Source organism: Marmota marmota, unplaced genomic scaffold, assembly GCF_001458135.2.
Source record: "Marmota marmota marmota unplaced genomic scaffold, marMar, whole genome shotgun sequence".
Taxonomy (NCBI): Eukaryota; Metazoa; Chordata; class Mammalia; order Rodentia; family Sciuridae; genus Marmota; species Marmota marmota.
The window spans coordinates 226,326-245,933 of record NW_026000225.1 but is presented as its reverse complement, the minus strand read 5'-3'; the positions used below and the strand labels follow the sequence as shown (position 1 = coordinate 245,933).

At 37.5% G+C, this 19,608-nt stretch overlaps 1 protein-coding gene across 3 annotated transcripts in view; it reads right to left on the bottom strand.

The window, feature by feature from the left end:
• Ido2 (indoleamine 2,3-dioxygenase 2) overlaps positions 1-19,608 on the bottom strand; it is a 51,416-nt gene that overhangs the window by 5,509 nt on the left and 26,299 nt on the right. For all 3 annotated transcript variants that reach the window (XM_015506200.2, XM_015506198.2, XM_015506201.2), the window contains 6 exons: positions 19,420-19,539; positions 16,169-16,287; positions 14,553-14,567; positions 13,094-13,193; positions 11,956-12,073; positions 3,619-3,670 (listed from right to left, as the gene is read on the bottom strand). In XM_015506200.2, the coding sequence (XP_015361686.1) occupies positions 3,619-3,670; positions 11,956-12,073; positions 13,094-13,193; positions 14,553-14,567; positions 16,169-16,287; positions 19,420-19,539 (524 nt within the window). The remainder of the gene's footprint in view (positions 1-3,618; positions 3,671-11,955; positions 12,074-13,093; positions 13,194-14,552; positions 14,568-16,168; positions 16,288-19,419; positions 19,540-19,608) is intronic.

Sequence of the window (19,608 nt, the reverse complement as noted above, 5' to 3'; positions counted from 1 at the left end):
GAGAGAGCAAGAGCCAACATGCCCTCACATCCCATATGAATCTTTCTCATTCTCCCTGTATGTTCCAGCCCTGCAGTTCTCCCATCATGAAAAAAAAGGCAATGACAATGACCCTACATCCGGGTCATTGCAATTGCCTTTCCTTTTGCTTAGAACAGGAATCTGGGTGGATCACTCTCTTACTTCCTTCAAGTGTTTGCTCAAATGTTCAAATGCCACTTGTGATGTGGCATTCCTAGATGACAATTATCAAATAAGACATTTCAGCCACCACACCTAACACTCTTTCCAGAATACCTTATATTCTGGTTATCATTTCCCTACATTGCCTATTGTTGCAACACACATTGTAGGATCCTTGCCTTTAGAAGGTCCACTTGTTTTCCATGTTTATTTATTTATTATCTTTTCTCCCTCCTTCAAACAAGAACCAAGATGTTGTTTTGCTTCACTGCTCTGTTCTCAGCACATACAACTGTACCTGGTATGTGGTAAGCACTCATCATTAAATATCCGGTGAATGAATGAATGAAAAAATAGCATTCTATATATCTGTATCTAATATCCAGAATATGCAAACCCAAATGCATTTCTTGAAAGGATCCAGCCAGCTTAAAAGAATTACCAGATATTTCAAATTATCGACACATTAATCAATCTCCTTTTAGTGTCCCAAGTGGAGACAATATATTGAAGCCATATTGAAGAACTAAAGAAACCCCAGTATGGAGGACCAAAAAAAGAAAAGATAAAATTGATGTTCTCTAGCTAGAGTAAGTTCAGTTCGAGGAAGAGAAATTGGATTTCTCTGAGCAGCCAGAGTATCAATCCCATGTACTCTTGGGCCCAGGAGTATTGTAGCATATTTCTAACAACCCCAAGAAAATGGGAAGTTTAAACAACAGATTTGATATGACATCTTTTCCATAGAGGCATCTAACTTCCCTGAGAAATTTAATGCGAGTAGGAACAGAAGGGAATATGCTCATTTACAGATGAAATCCCTCAACTTTCCTAAATAAAAATTTTTAAAAGGAATAAACAAAAAATAATAAACCAAACATAGGACAAATCAAGTACAAAAGAATAAATTTGCATTTTCCAAGACAACCCTCTTGGGAATTCTCAACAGTTCAGATGTTTTGGCCATCTATACATACTATACCTTTACAATTTAGTACTGGCCACATAGTTACATGGGAAATATTTTGAGGATTAGAAATTGATGGGGAGGCATTTATGTAGATTACAGTTAAAATGTGCCACTGACCCAGAACTTATTTTAATGAAAACATAGTCACTCTCTGGTGCTCATCTAATCATGAAGATTTCAGAGGATGTTGCTCATTTTTATCTGATGTCTCTGACATAAAGATGTAGAACTTATTTATTCACTTGAAAGATGCTGTGGTGCATGGAATTCTAAAAAGAATTCTCCAAAATTTCCACTCTCATTTCTAGAACTGTTAATATTAAGAGATATCTTGTCAATGTGGTGTATTATATGTCAAGGCAGAAGAGACTTTGCAGATGTAATTAAGGTTACTGATTAATTAGCTTCAATACAGCGAGTTATCCTGCATTATCTGGGTGAACTGAATCTAATCACACACCTTTAAGTGCACAGTTTCCTCTGTGTACTGGCAGGGGGAAAAAGGAATTAGGGAAACTTGCAGAAGAGAAGGTTTAGAGGTGGTGTTCCTGAGGTAGAGGGAGCCACTTCAGGGATCAGCAGGCCCTAAAAACGGAGAGAAACTCCTGCCCAGTTGTCTGCAGGGAAACAGTTCTCAGTTCTAGGACTCCAAAAATACTGCATTCTTGCAGCAACCTCAGTGAGTTTGGAAGCCAATCTTCACTCAGAACCTCAGCTAAAGGGCAGCCCAGCAGATACTCTGACCTCAGACTCTTGACATTCTAGACAGAAAACCCAACTGAGCTTGTCTGGACTTCAGATCTACAGAACTGTAAGATGATAAAATCACATTGTTTAAAGCTGCTAAATCTGTGGTAATTTGTTATGTGACAAATGAAAAATGAATACAGATTTAGAAAGCAAAGTGAAGCACAAAGAGATTTTCCTGGAATAAATGTTTCCTAAATCCCGGTCTATTTCTGTATGTAGTGTAAGCTTTCTCTACGGTTCCATAAACTTTTGTTAAAAAATAAATGGATTTTTTTTCATGTCTAATCCTACCAAAGGTATACAAAGAAAGCCTAATTTCTCAGCTATGCTCTCAACTCGTTTTGCATACACTTCCTTCCTGTGTTAGTTCGTTTTCTATGAGAGAAAAAAAATACTAGATATGATCAACATACAAGAAAGAAAATTTTACTTCAGCTCAGAATTTCAGAAATTACAGTCCATGGTCACTTGATCCTATCACTTAAGGACTATAGAGAGACAGGGACAGTGTGGTGGAGCAAGGCTGCTTACCTCATGGCAGCCAGGAGCTTCCAGGGTCCCAATATCTCTCCCAAAGGCATGCGCACACTGACCTACTTCCTTCCTGTAAGCCCCACCTGGAAGAGATTCCACTGATTCCCAATAGCGCACACAGCCTCTAGGCAGCATTTAATATCCAAACCATAATAATCTACCTATTTGTTTCATTTCTTCCCTTAAGTCACATACTCATTACTCTAAAGTTATTCTAGAAACCTTGCTTTTCACCATTTAAACATTAAACACACACACACACACACATAAAACTGTCAAATGTGAATAGGAAGGCAATCTGATTAAAACAAGCAATGTCTTAGTCTATGCCTGCTGCTATAACAAAATATTTTTCACTGGATAATTTGTAAATAATAGAAATTTATTTATTTCTCATAGTTGTAGAGCCTGTGAAGTCATAGATCAAGGCACTCACAGGATCAGGCTGCTGAAGACCTACTCTCTTGCTTCCGGATGACTCCTTGAATGCTGTGGAAAAGGTGGAAGGGTAAAAAGGGCCTAGTGGGTTTTTTTGTTTGTTTGTTTGTTGTTTTTATTTTATCTGTGCCAAGGAATAAACCCAGGGCCTCATGGGTACTAAGCAAGTGCTCTACCAACTGGGCTGCATCCCCAGCCCTCCCCAAACCTTTTACAAGTGCTTTAGTGCCTTTCACCAGGGCACAGCCATGATGTCCTACTCTCCTTCCAGAGACTCTACCTTCTAATACCCTCATCTTGTTGATTAGGTTGCAATATAAAGAAATTTCAAAGGGGTGCAGACATCAAACCATACAAAGTTTCTCTTCTAGGGACTTTGAAAGAACATTTCTATATTGTTATCTATTTCCACTTGCTTCAGTAACAAGGAAGAGAATGGGTATAAGTGATAGAGTTATGTGGGTGAAATATTCAACTCTGTCATCAAAGTGGGAGTCTAAGAAAAGTGAATATAAATGGATCTAATATGAAGACCTAAAGACTCTACAAATAGTCAGCCTTTTATATCATTTGCAGATGGTGCCCCACTTCCTTGATCCAAGAGTGGATCCAGATGATTACTTTGCTAGCAAGGGTCACTTGGTATGTTTCTTACTTTAGGAAGGTTCTGTTTGTTTCTCTTCTCATAAATTTGGAAAATGCTACAGAGGCCTCATGCAGAGAAACAATTGAACTATGCTTACCCAGAGAGAAAGATCCGGATGACTGCATAAAATATGTCTGGATCTACATAATCTGGAAAAGCAATCAGAATATGAACTTTACTACAGGCAAAAGAAAACAATTGGTTACATGTGCATGGGCCCTGCTGCTCTCCTGGGGCTGCATCCTCTATCTGATCTGCACAGAGACCAGAATGGAAGTAGCAACAAGAGGCAGATGGAATGTTCTCTTCTGTGGCCCCCCTCATTGGCCCTTACAGAACTTTTAAATGATTCCATATGCTGGCCTTTTCTATTTATGGAACTTCCCTTTCTTACTTAATCACAACAAGGCCATCCTCAAAATTAATATTTTAAAGAGACATGATATGTGAGAGAATGTGGGAAGGGGAGGGAAGAAAAGCAGAGAGTCACCCCACTCAACATTTCCACAAGAGAGGGAAGCCAAATCCATCCATGCTCAGCTGAGGGTCTGTGTAGTCAACAAAGGACACAAGCATGCCCAGGATTGCCACAACAAGTCAGATACAAATTCATTTAGATCTAAACTGCATTTGTTAATGTGTACATCCATTGCTGAATCTACATTGATGCTTGAGGATAACTGATCCTACTAGTTTGTTAACTTGTATGTAAAGAAGTATGTTCTCTTCTTTTTACTAAATTTCTTTCATCAGCTTTGGAGAGCCATTCTCTCCCCTCTTCACAATATGTCAGGTCACATGATATATATGGGGCCCCTCTGAATTCTGTGACCTCCTACATTTTCATCTTATCCAAATTCCTATCTAGGTTGTTTTGTTTCTTAAGAGAAAAAGAAAACTCTATTAAATGAGGCCAAATAACATTGCACAACCATCGGTTTCCCTTTTCTACCGTCATGCATAGTCTGTGATCCTCCATCTCTTTCCTGTCTCTATTTTCTATGAACCATCATGGACTCAGGTAGCTCATACTCTTAGTCTCTTACTTTCGTCTCAGAGTGTTCAAATGTTCACATTCTCACCTCTCATATCTGACAATGACCAAGTGTTGGTTTTTTTCCCTTAGTCATACTTCTTGGTTTTTCCCCCTTCGGCACTCTGTCCCCACCCAAATGACTAAGCAACTTTTGTGCTGAAGCAGAAATGATTGGAGGTAATTTAATATTTTACATAAATTAACATATGAAAGCAGTCAAATGATTATTTCAATATATGTAAAATATTTTTAAAGTAAAGAAATTGTAATAGATTTTTAAAAAATCATTCATGATTAAAGCAACCAAATAATTCAGCTAATTTGGAATTTCTATGTTTCTTACTTACCTTCTTAAACTGATAAAAAGACATCTACAAAAAGTGCTATGCTTAATAGAAAAATATTAAAAATAACTCTTTTAAAGAGTAGAACTAAAAAAGGTCAATATTTCCATTCAGGACTGTCCCTTACTTTGAAAGAAATTAAAGAAAAACTAGGACATGAAAGGATAATCTTTATATACTGGACCCATGGACAAGAAAATTCAATATCTAAGAGAAGAAATGCATTAAAGAGAACAGAGTTCTTTGTGGAATATGTCAGGTCACACGTTATATAACTTTGTAAGACATTCTGCTTATAAAATCACAACGTCTGTAGCACATGTAGCTAAAAAAATCAGCAGAGTGTACAAAAAAAGAAAAAACAATAAGTAAAAGGTGAAGTTCAATATGAAAGTGAGGAAAGACACACATCCTACAGAAAATGGATATGAATGGTGAGCCTATGCTGTATGAATGTGTATGTGCACACACACACACACACACACAGAGATATAAGACAGAGACAGAGTTGTGAACTTATCAGATATGAGAGAAATTGCAAATACAAACATGAAGAAACACCATTTCATATCTATCTGATTGGCAATAACCAAATAGATAACTGAATAAATGAGTGAAATGAATTAGTAAATGAATAGAACTAACAATATTAAATGTCAGTGAGGTAGGATTTCAGTTATTACATAAGCAGTGACATCCTTAGATTGTTCCATCCTTTATTAACATTCAGTTTTACTAACTAGCACCGAACTGCTTTGAGGGCAATTCGGTGCTAGTTAGTAAAACTGAAGATGTACATACCTTCTTATTGTGCAATTCAGCTCCTTGGCATCTACCTTAGAGATAGTAGTCTCTTAAGTACAGACACCAGGAGTTATGGACATGAATACTTGTAGTGGCATTGCTTTTAATAGCAAAACAAACACAGCGGCTGGGGTTGTGGCTCAGAGGTAGAGCCCTTGCCTAGCATGTGTGAGGCACTGGGTTCCATTCTTGGCACCACATAAAAATAAATGAATAAAATAAAGGTCCATCAAAGTCTAAAAAATTATAAAAAACACAAAATAAACAAACAATAAAGAGGAATAACCCAGAAAAAATAAGTAAATTATAGTCTAGTTGTACAAAAACCTGCTATGTAACAGTGACAGGCACTAAATCTATATGACCTACAAGGTAGGCACTTGGTGAAATGGTCAGGATTCGGGAAGAAAACATACATCTTAATTCTTCTTCTTCTTCTTTTTTAAGGTTCAAAAGCATGTAAAATAATGTACTGTTATGAAATACTTTCATAACGAAAATTTACAGAAGTGAAAGAGAACGACTAATATAGTAATCCACATGTTGACAACAGGAAAAATGTTTTGGGGAAATGAAGTTGAAAGGAAGCATTTAGAAGGTTTCAAAGTTTTAGGTAACAGTCCACTTTTTAAGTTGAAAGCTGGGCATGAGGGTTTTATTCTATATATTCAATTTTATGTTGTTTCATCCTTGAAAAAAGACGGCCAGCAAAACACCATGTCCCCAAAATGCCACTTTCCATTCCCAAGAACCTGGCCAAGTCAAGGGAAAATGAATGCAGGCCCACACTGGAATGTCCAGATAAGCACTATCTTGAAGAACACTGACTTGTTCTCGCATGCACTGGGAACTGGGGCAAACTAGCATTATCTGTAGGAACCACTTTCTTGCACGTATGCTAAGCTCCTTGGGATGCTGGTCATACAAATGGAATGGAGCAATCTAAGGATGTCACTGCCTATGTAACCTAACCCCTGTCCCTGTAGGAACTGGTGCAGAACAGACCACTGTGGAAAGATGTACTCTAGTCCAGCCAGCTACCCCTAGAAAAAGTGCCTTGACAGACAGAGACACTACTTTCTGGCAAAGCCTCATGAGGGACAGAGGTGCTATCTATCCAGTCTGAGGCTACTGTAAGCAGTTTTTAGTAAACCTTATGTATTACGTGCCATTTCTGGGTATCTTGTTTTGTTCTATCCATTTGCTTTACCACAACTGGGTTGTGGACAATACATATATTCTATCTTATTTATACATTCAATATTTTGTTCTTTTTTTTTTCCAGAAAACAACTTAGTGTTTATAGTATATAAGGCTATTAGTAGGTTCAGAGTTGATTCAAAATCTGGTATTTGTTGTTGTTACCACCCAGTTGATTTTCTGGGATAAATTTTAAGCAATTTGGGAGGGGGGGACTATTCCAAACAAAATACTGTCTAAGGGATCCCAAGTAGATAAGTTCTTCCTCTACCAACATAGTGCCTTGGGTCAATATGTATCTTTTGGCTGAGAAGGGTGTTTCCTAAAACCCCTTCCAAATGACTTCCTAGCAGAGTGGGAAAATGGCATTGTGGTCTAAGGCTTCTGCTCAGATCGCACTCCCAGGTGCATTCAGTGCCTGGATAAATATCTTCCCATGTTTCTGTTGTTGTTCCCCAATGCGCAAAATAGGAGGCTAAGGATGTAGCTCAGTAGTAGAGTGCTTGCCTCACACCCACTAAGCTACTGGTCTCCAGGTTATGTCCCCAGCATTGAAAATAAATAAACAAACAAATAAAATATTGGTTAAATATCTCATTTGAAACTCATGTGAATCTCCAGAAAATCTATGTGGTTGTGATCAATTTGCATGAAGCTCATCAAAATTTTTACGTTATAAACATTATGATGATATTGGTGATGGTGACAATGATGATAAAACCAAGGAAACCTGCTTTTGAAGCTTTTTAGGAGTAGAGATAATGGGTTTTATGCTGGGAAGAAGCTTTTAAACAAAGAGAACTCAAAAAGGTCAAGGTCACAAAAACCATAGACCCAGAATGACTGCAGTATTGTCATGTTGTATGCATGTTCACTACAATCCCACTGAGACACGTGATGTGGCCAGTGCTCTATTGGCCAACTCAGAAGGCAAGGCTTGGAGGGTGGCCACTCTAGGAGATTGGACTCCACTTTCCAGGGTCTTGACCACTAAGCTGTATCTTGGAAAGCCATATATCTCCACTGAATGTCCCACCATTACCTGAAGTTTAATGAGTATTTTTTAAATTCTCCCTTTTTTAATTTTTAAGAAAGTAAATTATTGAGACTAGGTCATACATGCATTTGGTACACAATTTAAGAAGTACAACAAGGTTGAGAAGAAACAGTATGCTTTTCTGACACTCAGGTTCCCGATGCCACTTTCCCTTGTCAAATTTACTGACTTATATAGAACATTTTATGTAGAATATTCTCTTTAATTATTGAGCAAACGTTTCAGACCTTACTGCTATTCTCAATCTCTTGAAGATGTATATATTTGTATATATATATATTTTTTATTTTTAAGCTATCAATATATTTTGAGTCATAATCTTCTCACAAATTAACTCTAATGTCTAGCAGCATTTTGGTTTATTTTTTCCTTTTGCTTCACTGTTTCACCAAATCCCAACCACTTGAATCGCTAATGACCATTATCCAGTGCCCAAATCTGAGAAAATTATTGCAAAATGTAAGAAATCACCAATTAAACTTAGCATCCTTCCTGTGAATCCCCATCTACTCTGAAAAACAACCAACCAAGCAGAACTTGATTACATCCACCAAATGATAGATCTTTACCAAAGGCATCATGATTTTTGTTTTAGTATCCAGATTTGAAATTATACATACATATTTGATACCTATTTCTGCTACTAAATGTACCTAAACTTTGCCCATCCTCAGTCTTTTTTTTTTTTTTAATGTTTCATTCATTTCTCCTATTTCCATCATTGCTTCAGCCTCTTCCTCTCTTCCCAGGTTTGATAGCAAAGTTGTCAGGGTTTAAGCAGCTCTCAGGCCCTGGATGAGACCAGGGTTCTTCCAGAGAAAGTAATTTTGGGATTGATATATAAGCAGAAGTTGACTAGGAGAAGGGTGAGTAGGAAAAAGTGTTTGGCCAGAGGCAAAAGCAAGAACACAAGAACACAGACCTTGAAATAGAAGAAATAAGGTTATTTTCAGTAACTAAAAGCTAGTAACAGAAAAAGGTACCAAGAGAAACTTGATAGCAAACAAAGTTAGATTAAAATTGAAACAGCATGGAGTCATATCAGAAAAGGGTCTTAGAGAAAAGGTTAAGGATTTGGGCTTTATCCCTAGGGTAAACTAGTGCTATTTAATAGAAATGTGGTACGATCCACATGTAGAATTTTAAATTTTACTGTGACATTTCAAAAAATTAAGCAAGATTAAAATCAATAGTATGTTTTACTTAACCCCAAATATCCATGATATTATCATTTCAATATTTAGTCAGTATAAAAATTACTCATGAGGTTTTTTTTTATAATAATTCTGTGCATGCACTCACACTTCTATCTTACAGCAAATTTAGTTTGGATGCTAAATTTTATTTTATTTTATTTTTTAGTAACTAGTTGATTTTTGATTAACAGGAATTAATTGTACATATTAGTGGGGTCTGATATGATATTTTTATACGAATACCCAGCATGCACCAATCAATTGAACTCTCCCTTTTTCAATTCTCACTACCCACAGCCTTTCCTACTTCTAGTAATCACTCTTCTACATTCAAGTCAACTTGGTTTTGGATGCCACATTTTCAATAATTAGGTGAAATATAGTCTTTGTCATAATAAAAGGGCTTTTAACTGAAAATTATTTTATGCTGATTCAATTTTTAAATTTTATTGAATTCAAATTAAAACCCAAAATTTAGTTTTCCAATCATACTGACCACATTCAAGTGTTCAAATGCCACATGTGGCTAGAGGCCACTGTATGGGACAGAGCCCACATGGACACTCAGAATCTTAAGATCAAAAGTGATGCAGCCTGATTTACACTTTAAAAGTTCACTCAAGGTGTTGTGTAGACAATGAATTAGACCAGGTAAAAGTAGATGATGAAAAGGATTTGGAAAGGTACAGCAGAAGTCCATGCAAGAGTTGGTATGAAAACAAATAAAGAAAGAGATATGAATGATATTTAAGAAAGAGACTTCCAGTTGTATAATGGAGTGCTATTATGAATTGGACCTATTTTTTTTTTACTATAAACAACCAAAAACTCTGAATAAAACATAAAAACATCTAAAAGACATCTAAGATCTGTGATAGCAGCAAGGAACTACCAGACAGAACTACCAGACAGAAACAGGGACTCAGTGAACAACCACTTTGTCCAATCCTGACACAATGTGGCTTGGTTTTAGTGGCTTCTCTGTGTAATGGGGCCAGAAACAAGGACTTGGGCCCAGCCATGGTGACAAATTTCACATGATAGACTTTTCATACTAAGCTGAGAGCTCCAGATGCCAGTATCCTCAAGTTCAGTAAGAAACACAACCTCCTACCTCACTCCTGCTTGCCCCAGGAGACAAAACGAGAATTACCTTGGTACTGAGTCAAACAATATTTAAGAAAAAAAAAAAAAGTCCCTGCAAAGTTGTAACCACAGTTTACTTGATTTAGCCCCAGTGCAACTTCCTGATTGGTATATGGGCCCTCGTTTGCCAGATTTGAATCAAGGTGGTTCAGGATGTTAGTGTTCCCAAGAACCAGGAAGAACTAAATGCAAATGCTTCATTATTCCAGTCTCAAAACACTGCTTGCAAATATTGTTTCATGGATAATCAGCATTGCATAGTGAAAAAGAAAAAAATCAACACGCAAGAAAAGATGACGACCAACTGACAGAACCCACTGGAAAAAGAAAAGAAAAGAAACAAGACACAAACAGCAACCACCAAAGAAGTTAGATGAACACAGAGAAGCTCTGAGAAGCAATCAGGGAGAAAGATGGAATGAAAGCTATGTCTCAACAGTGATGAGGGAAACCTGAAGTTACTGTACTGATATATTTAACATCTGAAAGAATATAACTGCTAACAAAACTATTTTTCAGATAAAGAAAAATCAGGTGAATTTTAGATGGAAGAATTTATCTAGCTGGGCGTGGTGGTGCACACCTGTAATCTCAGCAGCTGAGGCAGGATTATCACAAGTTCAAAGCCAACCTCAGCAACTTACTGAGGCCCTAAGCACTTAGTGAGACCCTGTGTCTAAATAAAAAATGTAAAAAAGGTTGGGGATGTGGCTCAGTGGTTGAATGTCCCTGGGTTCAATCCCCAGGACCAAATAAATAATAAATACATAAGAGTTTAGCCATAGCAGCTGCTCACTAGAGGAAATCCTAAGAGATGTGCTTCAGATGAAAGAAATATGTTTAAAGAGTGACAAGCAAGCTGGGGAGGTGACACATACCCCTGTGCTCAGCTACTTAGGAGACTGAGTCCCAGCCTGGGCAATTTAGCAACACCTGATCTCAAAACTAAATTAAAAAGGTCTGGAGATGTAGGTTAGTGGTTGAGCTCTTGCCCCTGGACTCAATCCCCAGCAACAAAAGGAGTGAAGATTTTAAAAGTTTGTAAATAAATAAGCAAATCAAAGTAAATTATAACCATATAAAATTATAATAATTATTGTAGATTTTTATGTAGTTTTGATGTATGATATGTAATTTAAGTTTTCATGTCTCTAAGAAGTCTTCTCTAAAGATTGATAAAAATCCTCAATATTTTGTGAGCTCTTTGTGTATACAAATGTCTATTTTCGGACTTAACCCATAAACATGATAAAATTGGACTTAAGGTAAATAAGAATTGAAATTAAGTTGGGGTTCAATGGCTTTGATATATTCTAATTACTGCACACAAGACCAATATTACAGGGTTGGCCCATCCGCTCTTCCCAAGCTTCCTACAAGACCAAAAATATATCTGGTCTCTGAAGAGAGGAAATTATGCTAATCCCTGGAAAATAGAAAGAAGGGCAAAACTGTGAAAATGCCTCTACAGACTCATTCTCTGTTAGAACAGCAAAATTAGTTCTACCTTAAAAGAAATATAGTGCACCAGCGCCATCTTGTGGAAAGATCAGTCCTCACCTATTTTGGATGTGCCCAAACTTTAGGCCCTTTTTCCCATCTGCAGAGCCTTCAACCTCTTGGATCCTTCAGAAACAAGGGGGCATTATACCATGCATTCGTCCTAAGGTTCTGGTCATGTCCTGGATGCAGAGCTTCAGTTGCTGCAGGGCCTCAAGCAGGGCATCCTGGCTGGGCTGCAGGACAGCATGCATTGCTTGAGCAAGTGCCTGGGGATGAGATTGCTTTGTTTGCCAGCATTCTCTTAAAGCCCACTGAGGTTCCACGGCTGGGGAACCCAGGGGCAGGCACCCCACAAACTTCTAGATTGTCACATCTTCCTGGGAGTATTCTTAAAATGAGATTTGCCATGAAGTCTATTGAAAGCCAGAATCTTTCTGGCACCTTTCAGACAGAACCCTGGTTAGGTTTTTTCTGATTCTTTCTAGTGGCTGCTACTCCTTATACATCTTGAAGAGACTAAGCTCTATCATTTTTATTCCTTTTTCTTTTGGATTTATTACACATTATGTTCATTTCTACTATATTGCCAACTAGGGCATCCTAACTCCAAAGCTCTGTCTTTGATAAAAATCAGACAAATTCTAAAGCTCCCCCAGCCTTTTCTGATACATGTAGGATACCTGAAAAAAATTCAAACCTGCAATCCCCAGGGCAAAGTCATCTTAATGCTGCCTTCTGGCACTAAATACATAAAATACATTTCATTTCATTTTTCTCTGAGGCTATATAGCAATGTTTTCTGCCAGGAATATATTTGTGTGTGCTCTTGATTTCTCTCTCTCTCTCTCTCTCATCATTCAGGTATTAACTTAGCTGTCATTTCTCTGGGGAGGCTTTGCCTGATCCTTTAACTCTAGACTTGTCTTTTCATGAAACATGACATTTTTTCTCCTTCTCACCCTATATTAATCCATCTCCCTCCACTAGATCCTGTGCTTCCATCAAGGCTGGAACAATTTCCATCTTGTTTGCCTTGATTTCCCATTCCTAGAGTGATGCATACAGAAATTATCTACTCCAAGTTTTACAGCAGTTAAGCAAATGAAGCTAACACTGTGGACTAGAGTTGAGATCTTTTCTCTCAGATTTGAACTAAGTAGGACAAGGTTAATATTCATCTACATTGAGAAATCTACTTCAGGGAAAGGAACTGGGGTTGGAGAGAGTGATCTCGGACTAATTTCTCAAATTTAAAAGAAAAAAAAGGCTATAAAGTGAGAAGATACCTTAATTCCAGGCACAGCTGCTTTCTCCACTAAAACAGTCACCAGTATGAAGCCACGCAGACTCTCTCCCCCAGGAAACAGGATGATGGTGTCCAGGTTGCTTGGGAAGGAGATTGTCACATGGTTAAAGGGGTGGACACTGTGCTACAAGTACTCAGTGCCATAGGTCTCCACCAAGTAGCCTACTACAGATACAGTCAGGAAAACATGTTTTCCACTCCTTAAGACAAACCTGAGGATGAGTATCTATCTTCAGCAGCATCATGGAGGAATGAGAATAATACGTTCAAATCCAAATTAACCTTACCTGAGGACTCTCACTCAAAGTTTAGCATGGCCCTGATGGTCCTGGACTATCAACCCAGTGGAATGGCCAGGTGAAATATGGATAGGCAGTTCTTAGCTAAAGGTATAGCTGTTTCTTGAGGATCACATCATTGTTGTCCAAAGATGAGGAGTCTTCGAGCTGGGGTAACCATGCTCCTTTCTTACAGATATAAAATTATGGTCCAGAGACACAAAATGGCTTGTTCAGGGTCAACATATAACTCCTATAGCACATAACCAGACCAGTGTTCCTTTTAATCTGGAACTAAATGCCATGCAATATACCAGAAGCTGTAAGACCATTACAGAGGAATACATCTTTTTTAAAAAATGACCAGTTGTCCTTTAGATTGATTCAAATATCTCAGATGTCGATCCAGTCTACAAAACCTATAAAGTTAACTCCAAAGATTATTGTAACATAGATGTCTTTCACACCTTAAGAACAGAGCAAAACAAACCAAATGAGAACAAAACAAAACTTAAGACAGGAATTGCATTATTCAACAGAGTTACATTAGCGTGGGGAGTGATATTTTCGCCTTTCACCCCCCTACCTCCTGAACTACAGCTTTTATTCTGGACTCTTTAATAGAGGCTGAGGTCTGAGGATGGGAGAAGCAACAGTGGCTTCAGAGGTAGCTTTACTTTTTAGGGAAAGTGGAGCCTAAGAATGTCTTGGCCATACCTGCCCCATGAGCTCTAGTCCATATAATAATGAGATGTTTCAAAGGAATTCTTCTATAGGTGTAATCTGCCTACAATTTGATTTTCGTAGAAGTTATTGTGAGACAGAAATATTTTTCAGAGTATTAGACTTCAAAGAGTCATATACTTGGTAAAGTTCTTTTTTAAATCTGTTTCCTTCTATTGCACTTTACTTGCTTTATTATGCATAGATTGGAAAATCAAGACATAAAGAAAAGTAAGTTCCTCATTTTTACAAGGCAAAATCAACCATCTCCAACTTTTGGACTGTAAATTTTTGGCATATTTCCTTTTTTATCTTTTTTATGTGTTTTTATATAGTCGATACTGTGCAATACAAATAAATTGGGATGTTCATGTTCTATTCTAAGCTTTAAAATTTAGCTTAGATTCTAAAGTGAGTAAAAGATTTCTGACAACTTACCTGATTTCCAGGGGTCTAGCCAAAGTTCAGTTATTGGCAACCACCAAGAGGAAGAAAGAGAAAAGAAAAAAAAAAAAAAAACAATTGAGTTTGTAAACCAGATATAGCTTCTAGGGTCACATGTACCCAGGAACACACACTCGTGTGTGATACAACTAATACATATATTGACACACATCTTGCACATTGTTGGTTATGACTGGACTAGGAACCACTGTGTGGTTCCAATAAACATATTGTTTGTGTCACCCTTTGATATTTGTCATGCTCTGCTTTGTCTCATTATTTAACCACTTTGGAAGTCCTTAACTACTATGTCTTTCATTTATTCAAAGCACTTAGCTCTGTGCTAGGCATATTAAAAGACTTCAAAATGTACCAACAAGCATTTGTGAGGAAGCCCAGGACTGTGCCTGCTTATCTGGGGTTAAATAAGCCCAATACTCTCACTTTGTAGGACGTCAGCCTTTTATTTTGTTTTTTTGACTTTCCCAATCCAGTACTGCCATTTTTCCCTTTAATCTTCTTGTTTCCACTCTTTTTTCTGAATTGTAAATTCACCTTATTCAATATCCAATGCATTGACAAGAATAATTCATGTGTGTTTATTCATTATCTCTTCCCACCCAAACTCTAAGCTAGATTTTGCTATTTTCAATGATCACCACTTTTGTTATTAAAGCATAATTGGTCAAAATTAAAATGTAATTATTCAACAAAACAAATTTCCAGGTCCTTAGAGACCTGAGATGACCCATTGATTCTTCTTCCAATGGGGATATAAATTAACCTAAAAGCTAAGTTGTATATTAAGTATTTACTCCTTTACAGTTGAGTCCCATTATCTCCTTTAGGAATCCTTGGCTACCTACAACCATTGTGCTGAAGAAGTTCTTCCTCACATCCAACCTGAATGTCTCTTCAGATATTTTAATCTATCACAAAAGTAAGTGCTATATCTTGCATCTATAGCCAGAAATAAATTTGTCTGTGAAAATAAAAGTTCAATGGGAAATTTAATACTTCTCTCCCACTCATTTCTGACTACTGGATTTCTTATTTGTTACAAAATCATGCTATTTTTTCCACAGACAAAAGCTTTTATTCCCAGCAGAATTATCAAAAAGTGATGTGTTAGGTAGAATTGATGACATTATTAATCAAATTATCAGTCTAACATACCTAGATCACCAACTCTCGAATCACATACAATCATTATTTTATGATCACTGTATAATGATCATTTATTGAAGGTTCTAACTTGACTCCAATGGAGGACATATCAGGGAAGAAACAATTTAATGAGAAGAAATAAATGAAGTAGGATTAGAAAAAAAATGAATAAAGTAAGATTATACAGGACCTCGAAGGTTGGGTTAAAAATTTTAGATATGATGTGACAACAGCAAGAAAAGTGGTTTGGGCCATGTATTCAGAGTGGATTTGGGGGACACTTATGATCAAGTTTAATCTTTGAAACCACAAAAACAATCAATGTGAACATCCCTAATGATAAAGGAACTAAAAAGTCTGGACTTTCCTTGTGGAGAGAGGTGAAGTTTTAAGACCACCTTTTACTGAGTTTCAAAATCCGAAATGTTCTCTCCCTTTCTTACCCTTCTGGGTTCCTTTTCGTCCAGTTTGCCAGCACCAAGTCTGAGTGTACCAGGATAGGAGGGAGCCCCAATTTCCTGGAGACTTCAACAAAGGGAATGGCAAGATTTCTTGGCAGCACCTTTCAAATATAAATCCAGACAAATATCACATTCTAGGAAGAATGTGGCAGAGGAAATACCTACGGTTGTCTTTTATTCCAGCAATCCTGTGGTCAAGAAATGATTTGAGGATCACATTTGAATTAGCGGGGTGATCCTTATTCACATGCTTCATGCAGATATCCATGAACAGTAACTTAGTGGCAGCACTGTTTATGAGTACACACTGCAACATGTATGAAAATTACTAACCTCAGAAACTGGCTATGCAAAAAAACAGTACTAAAGCAGGAGCTAAATAAATTAGCAGTGGGAAAAACTCTTTCTCTAGACAGATAGTTAGACCTCTAGATACGGGTATACACATAGATGGAAATACATGTATGTGCTTGTGTGTTTGTGTGTCAATCAGAGAGATCAGAGCACACTGGATAAGAGTGAGAAAGACAGACATTTCAGTCTGTGTGGAAACCAAGTCTGTTGGTCACTTCCTAAGTCAAACCCGATAATGACTTTCAAATAAACCATTTCTGGACAGACACTATTTACCCTCTTCTATAGCCTCTGACTCTTTGCATAATTTTTTGTAGTTTCAACCTACACTTTGAGATATGAAGTCCCTGGTTCCATTACTCATGGTATGACATCATTAAAATACACCTAATCTCCTTACACCCAAGGGATCCTTCAAGTCACGGAACCCCTATCCCCTTCTCTACCTTTTCAACTGTTAATCTTTGGAGTTCTCTTGAACAGTTGCCACAGAGCCTTATCTGCTTACATCCCAGAAAAGCTACTCAGATCCATGGGATTCTCTATTTAAATTAAAGTTAGATTAGTCCAAATTAAAAAAAAAAAAAGCATTTGTATGCTCCTCATCTCCTCACCTCATATTCTTTTAAGATAGAAATATCTGTTAAAGAAGCTCTACTTCACTTTGTTGTTTTTTTTAACTTGGAGTTTTAGGTAGATTTGGTACAGCATTTTTAGATAAAAAATTATAAAGACTTTTGAATTTTGAAACTCTAAGGAACACTTTCTTTAGAAGGCAAGGGCAGGAGTGACAACAGGAGTCAGATACATGGTCAACACAAATATGAAAAATGCTCAATGTCATTAGCCATGAGGAAAAAGCAATCAAAACCACAATGAGATGCCATCTCAACTCAACCAGAATGGTGATTATCAAAATAGACAGATAAACAAATAAAACTAATAACAAATTATGGTAAGTATGTGGAGAAAATAGAATCTTAGTACACTCTTGTTGGAAATGCAAATTGGCACAGCCACTTTGGAAACCAGTATGGAGAGTCCTCAAAAACTAAAAGTACTCCTAGCTATATATATTCCAAGGTGATGAAACCAGCATACAAAAAAGAGTCATCTGCACAAGAGTCATCTGCACATGGCAGCTGTACTCACAACAGCTGAGGTATGGAATCAGCCTAGGTGCCTCTGAAATGGATAAAGAAAATGTGGTATGTATACAAAATAGTGGATTAGCCATAAAAAAGAATGAAGTCGCTGAGTGTGGTGGTGCACACCTGTAATCTCAGCCACTGGGGAGGCTGAGACAGGAGGATCATGAGTTCAAAGCCAGCCTCAGCAAAATTGAGGTGCTAAGCAACTCGGTGAGACCCTGTCTCTAAATAAGATACAAAATAGGACTGGGGCTCAGAAGTTGAGTGCCCCTGAGTTCAATTCCTAGTACCCCCCACCCCCCCAAAAAAGAATGAAATCCTCTAATAAGAGCAAAATATATGTAATCAGAGGACATTATATTAAGTGAAATTAGCCAGAAAAGCAAGTGCCACATATTCTTATATGTGGAAACTTTACAAAAAAAACCCCAAAAAACCAAAAAACTGGAACTCAAAACAGAATAGTGATTAATATGGATTGAAAGGGATATTTTGAAGAGGGTGGGAAAAGGGAGGTTGAATTTGACAATGCACGGAAATATAAATGAACCCCAATAATTCATGCAATCAGTATGTATTAATAAGAACATTTTAAAACAGTAAGAGATGACCGAAGGCCAGGTCTGGGGTCTGGAAATGAGGAGCCCTGTGGGGTGGCTTGAAACCACATGGATACAGCAGTAGGCTGGAGACTGCCTCCCCCTGCCTTTTGAGTACTTCTCCCCCTACTTTAAGACAGTGATTTAGGGAGAAGATAGCATAGAGAGCCTCATTGGCATGTCCATGTGCCTAGATTTCAAATTTTTCAGACATACAACTTTTTCAAAATGAGATGTACATCATAAAAACCCCAAAGCAGCTCTACACTTTGTCCCTAGGGCTCCTTCCTGTGCTTTGGGGAGGAATAAGAGGTAGAATCAATCGGGCAGACAAATTGGGCACAGGCTGTTCACTTAACTGTGTTTTCTAGAACATGGAACACTTTTTGATTTCTGGAATAAGGATCTTTATAAGAAATGAAAAGTAATATTAGTTTAGAAGATGGGTAGTAGAGCCCAGGAATTTATGTCCCAAAGTACATGTTGTAATTATAAAAGTTTATGCAAAATGTCAGAAAAGAACAGATAAATTATCAAGAGATAGGCTTATAATTAGCCTAAACAGCATTACTACATAAAGATCAGTGTTATAAATGTCAACGTGTCCCTCTGGGAAAAGAAGGCTCCATGAGGGAAATCAGAAGAACCAGGTTCTGGCCCTGGCTTTTCTACTAATTTGCTCTCTGACTTTGGACAAGGGACTTAACTTCTGTGCTCCTCAGTTTGTAAAATTGACATAGTATAACCCTACATATTTATGAGATTGTAAAAAAGCATCCAAAACAACAGATATGTTTAGGAGTATAAGACAGCTGTAAGTCTTCAATGTGTTTTCAGGATGTCTTCAAATGCAGCTCTTTACACACTCATGGAGGAAAGTGCCAGAGAAAATAATCTCAAAGGCTAATTAATAAAAGGGAATATGACTATCAGTCTAAAAGAATATTAGCTTCCTACCAGGAAAAAAAAGTAATTCTTTATTTAAATTGTCTCTTTTCCTCTCCTTCAACTGATATCCCACAAAATAAATAAGAAAGTACACTTTAAAAAATATAGTACCAAGCAGAGAGCTTATCCCAGGTGCAGAGGACCAGGCAGATGATAGGACAGGCATCTGTCTGCCTCTTACCTCTTTAGGCTGTGTCTCTCCTTCCTGCCAGACATATCCCATGGTAATGGAGCTCAGGACTAAATGGGCCAAGCGTTGTTGCCGGTAACTCTTTAGGAACTGGCAGCTCAGGAGGGGCATCTGTTCAAGAGACATTCCAAAGATTAACAGCTGTGAGGGTGGGAGATAGGTACAGGGTCCTGTGATTTG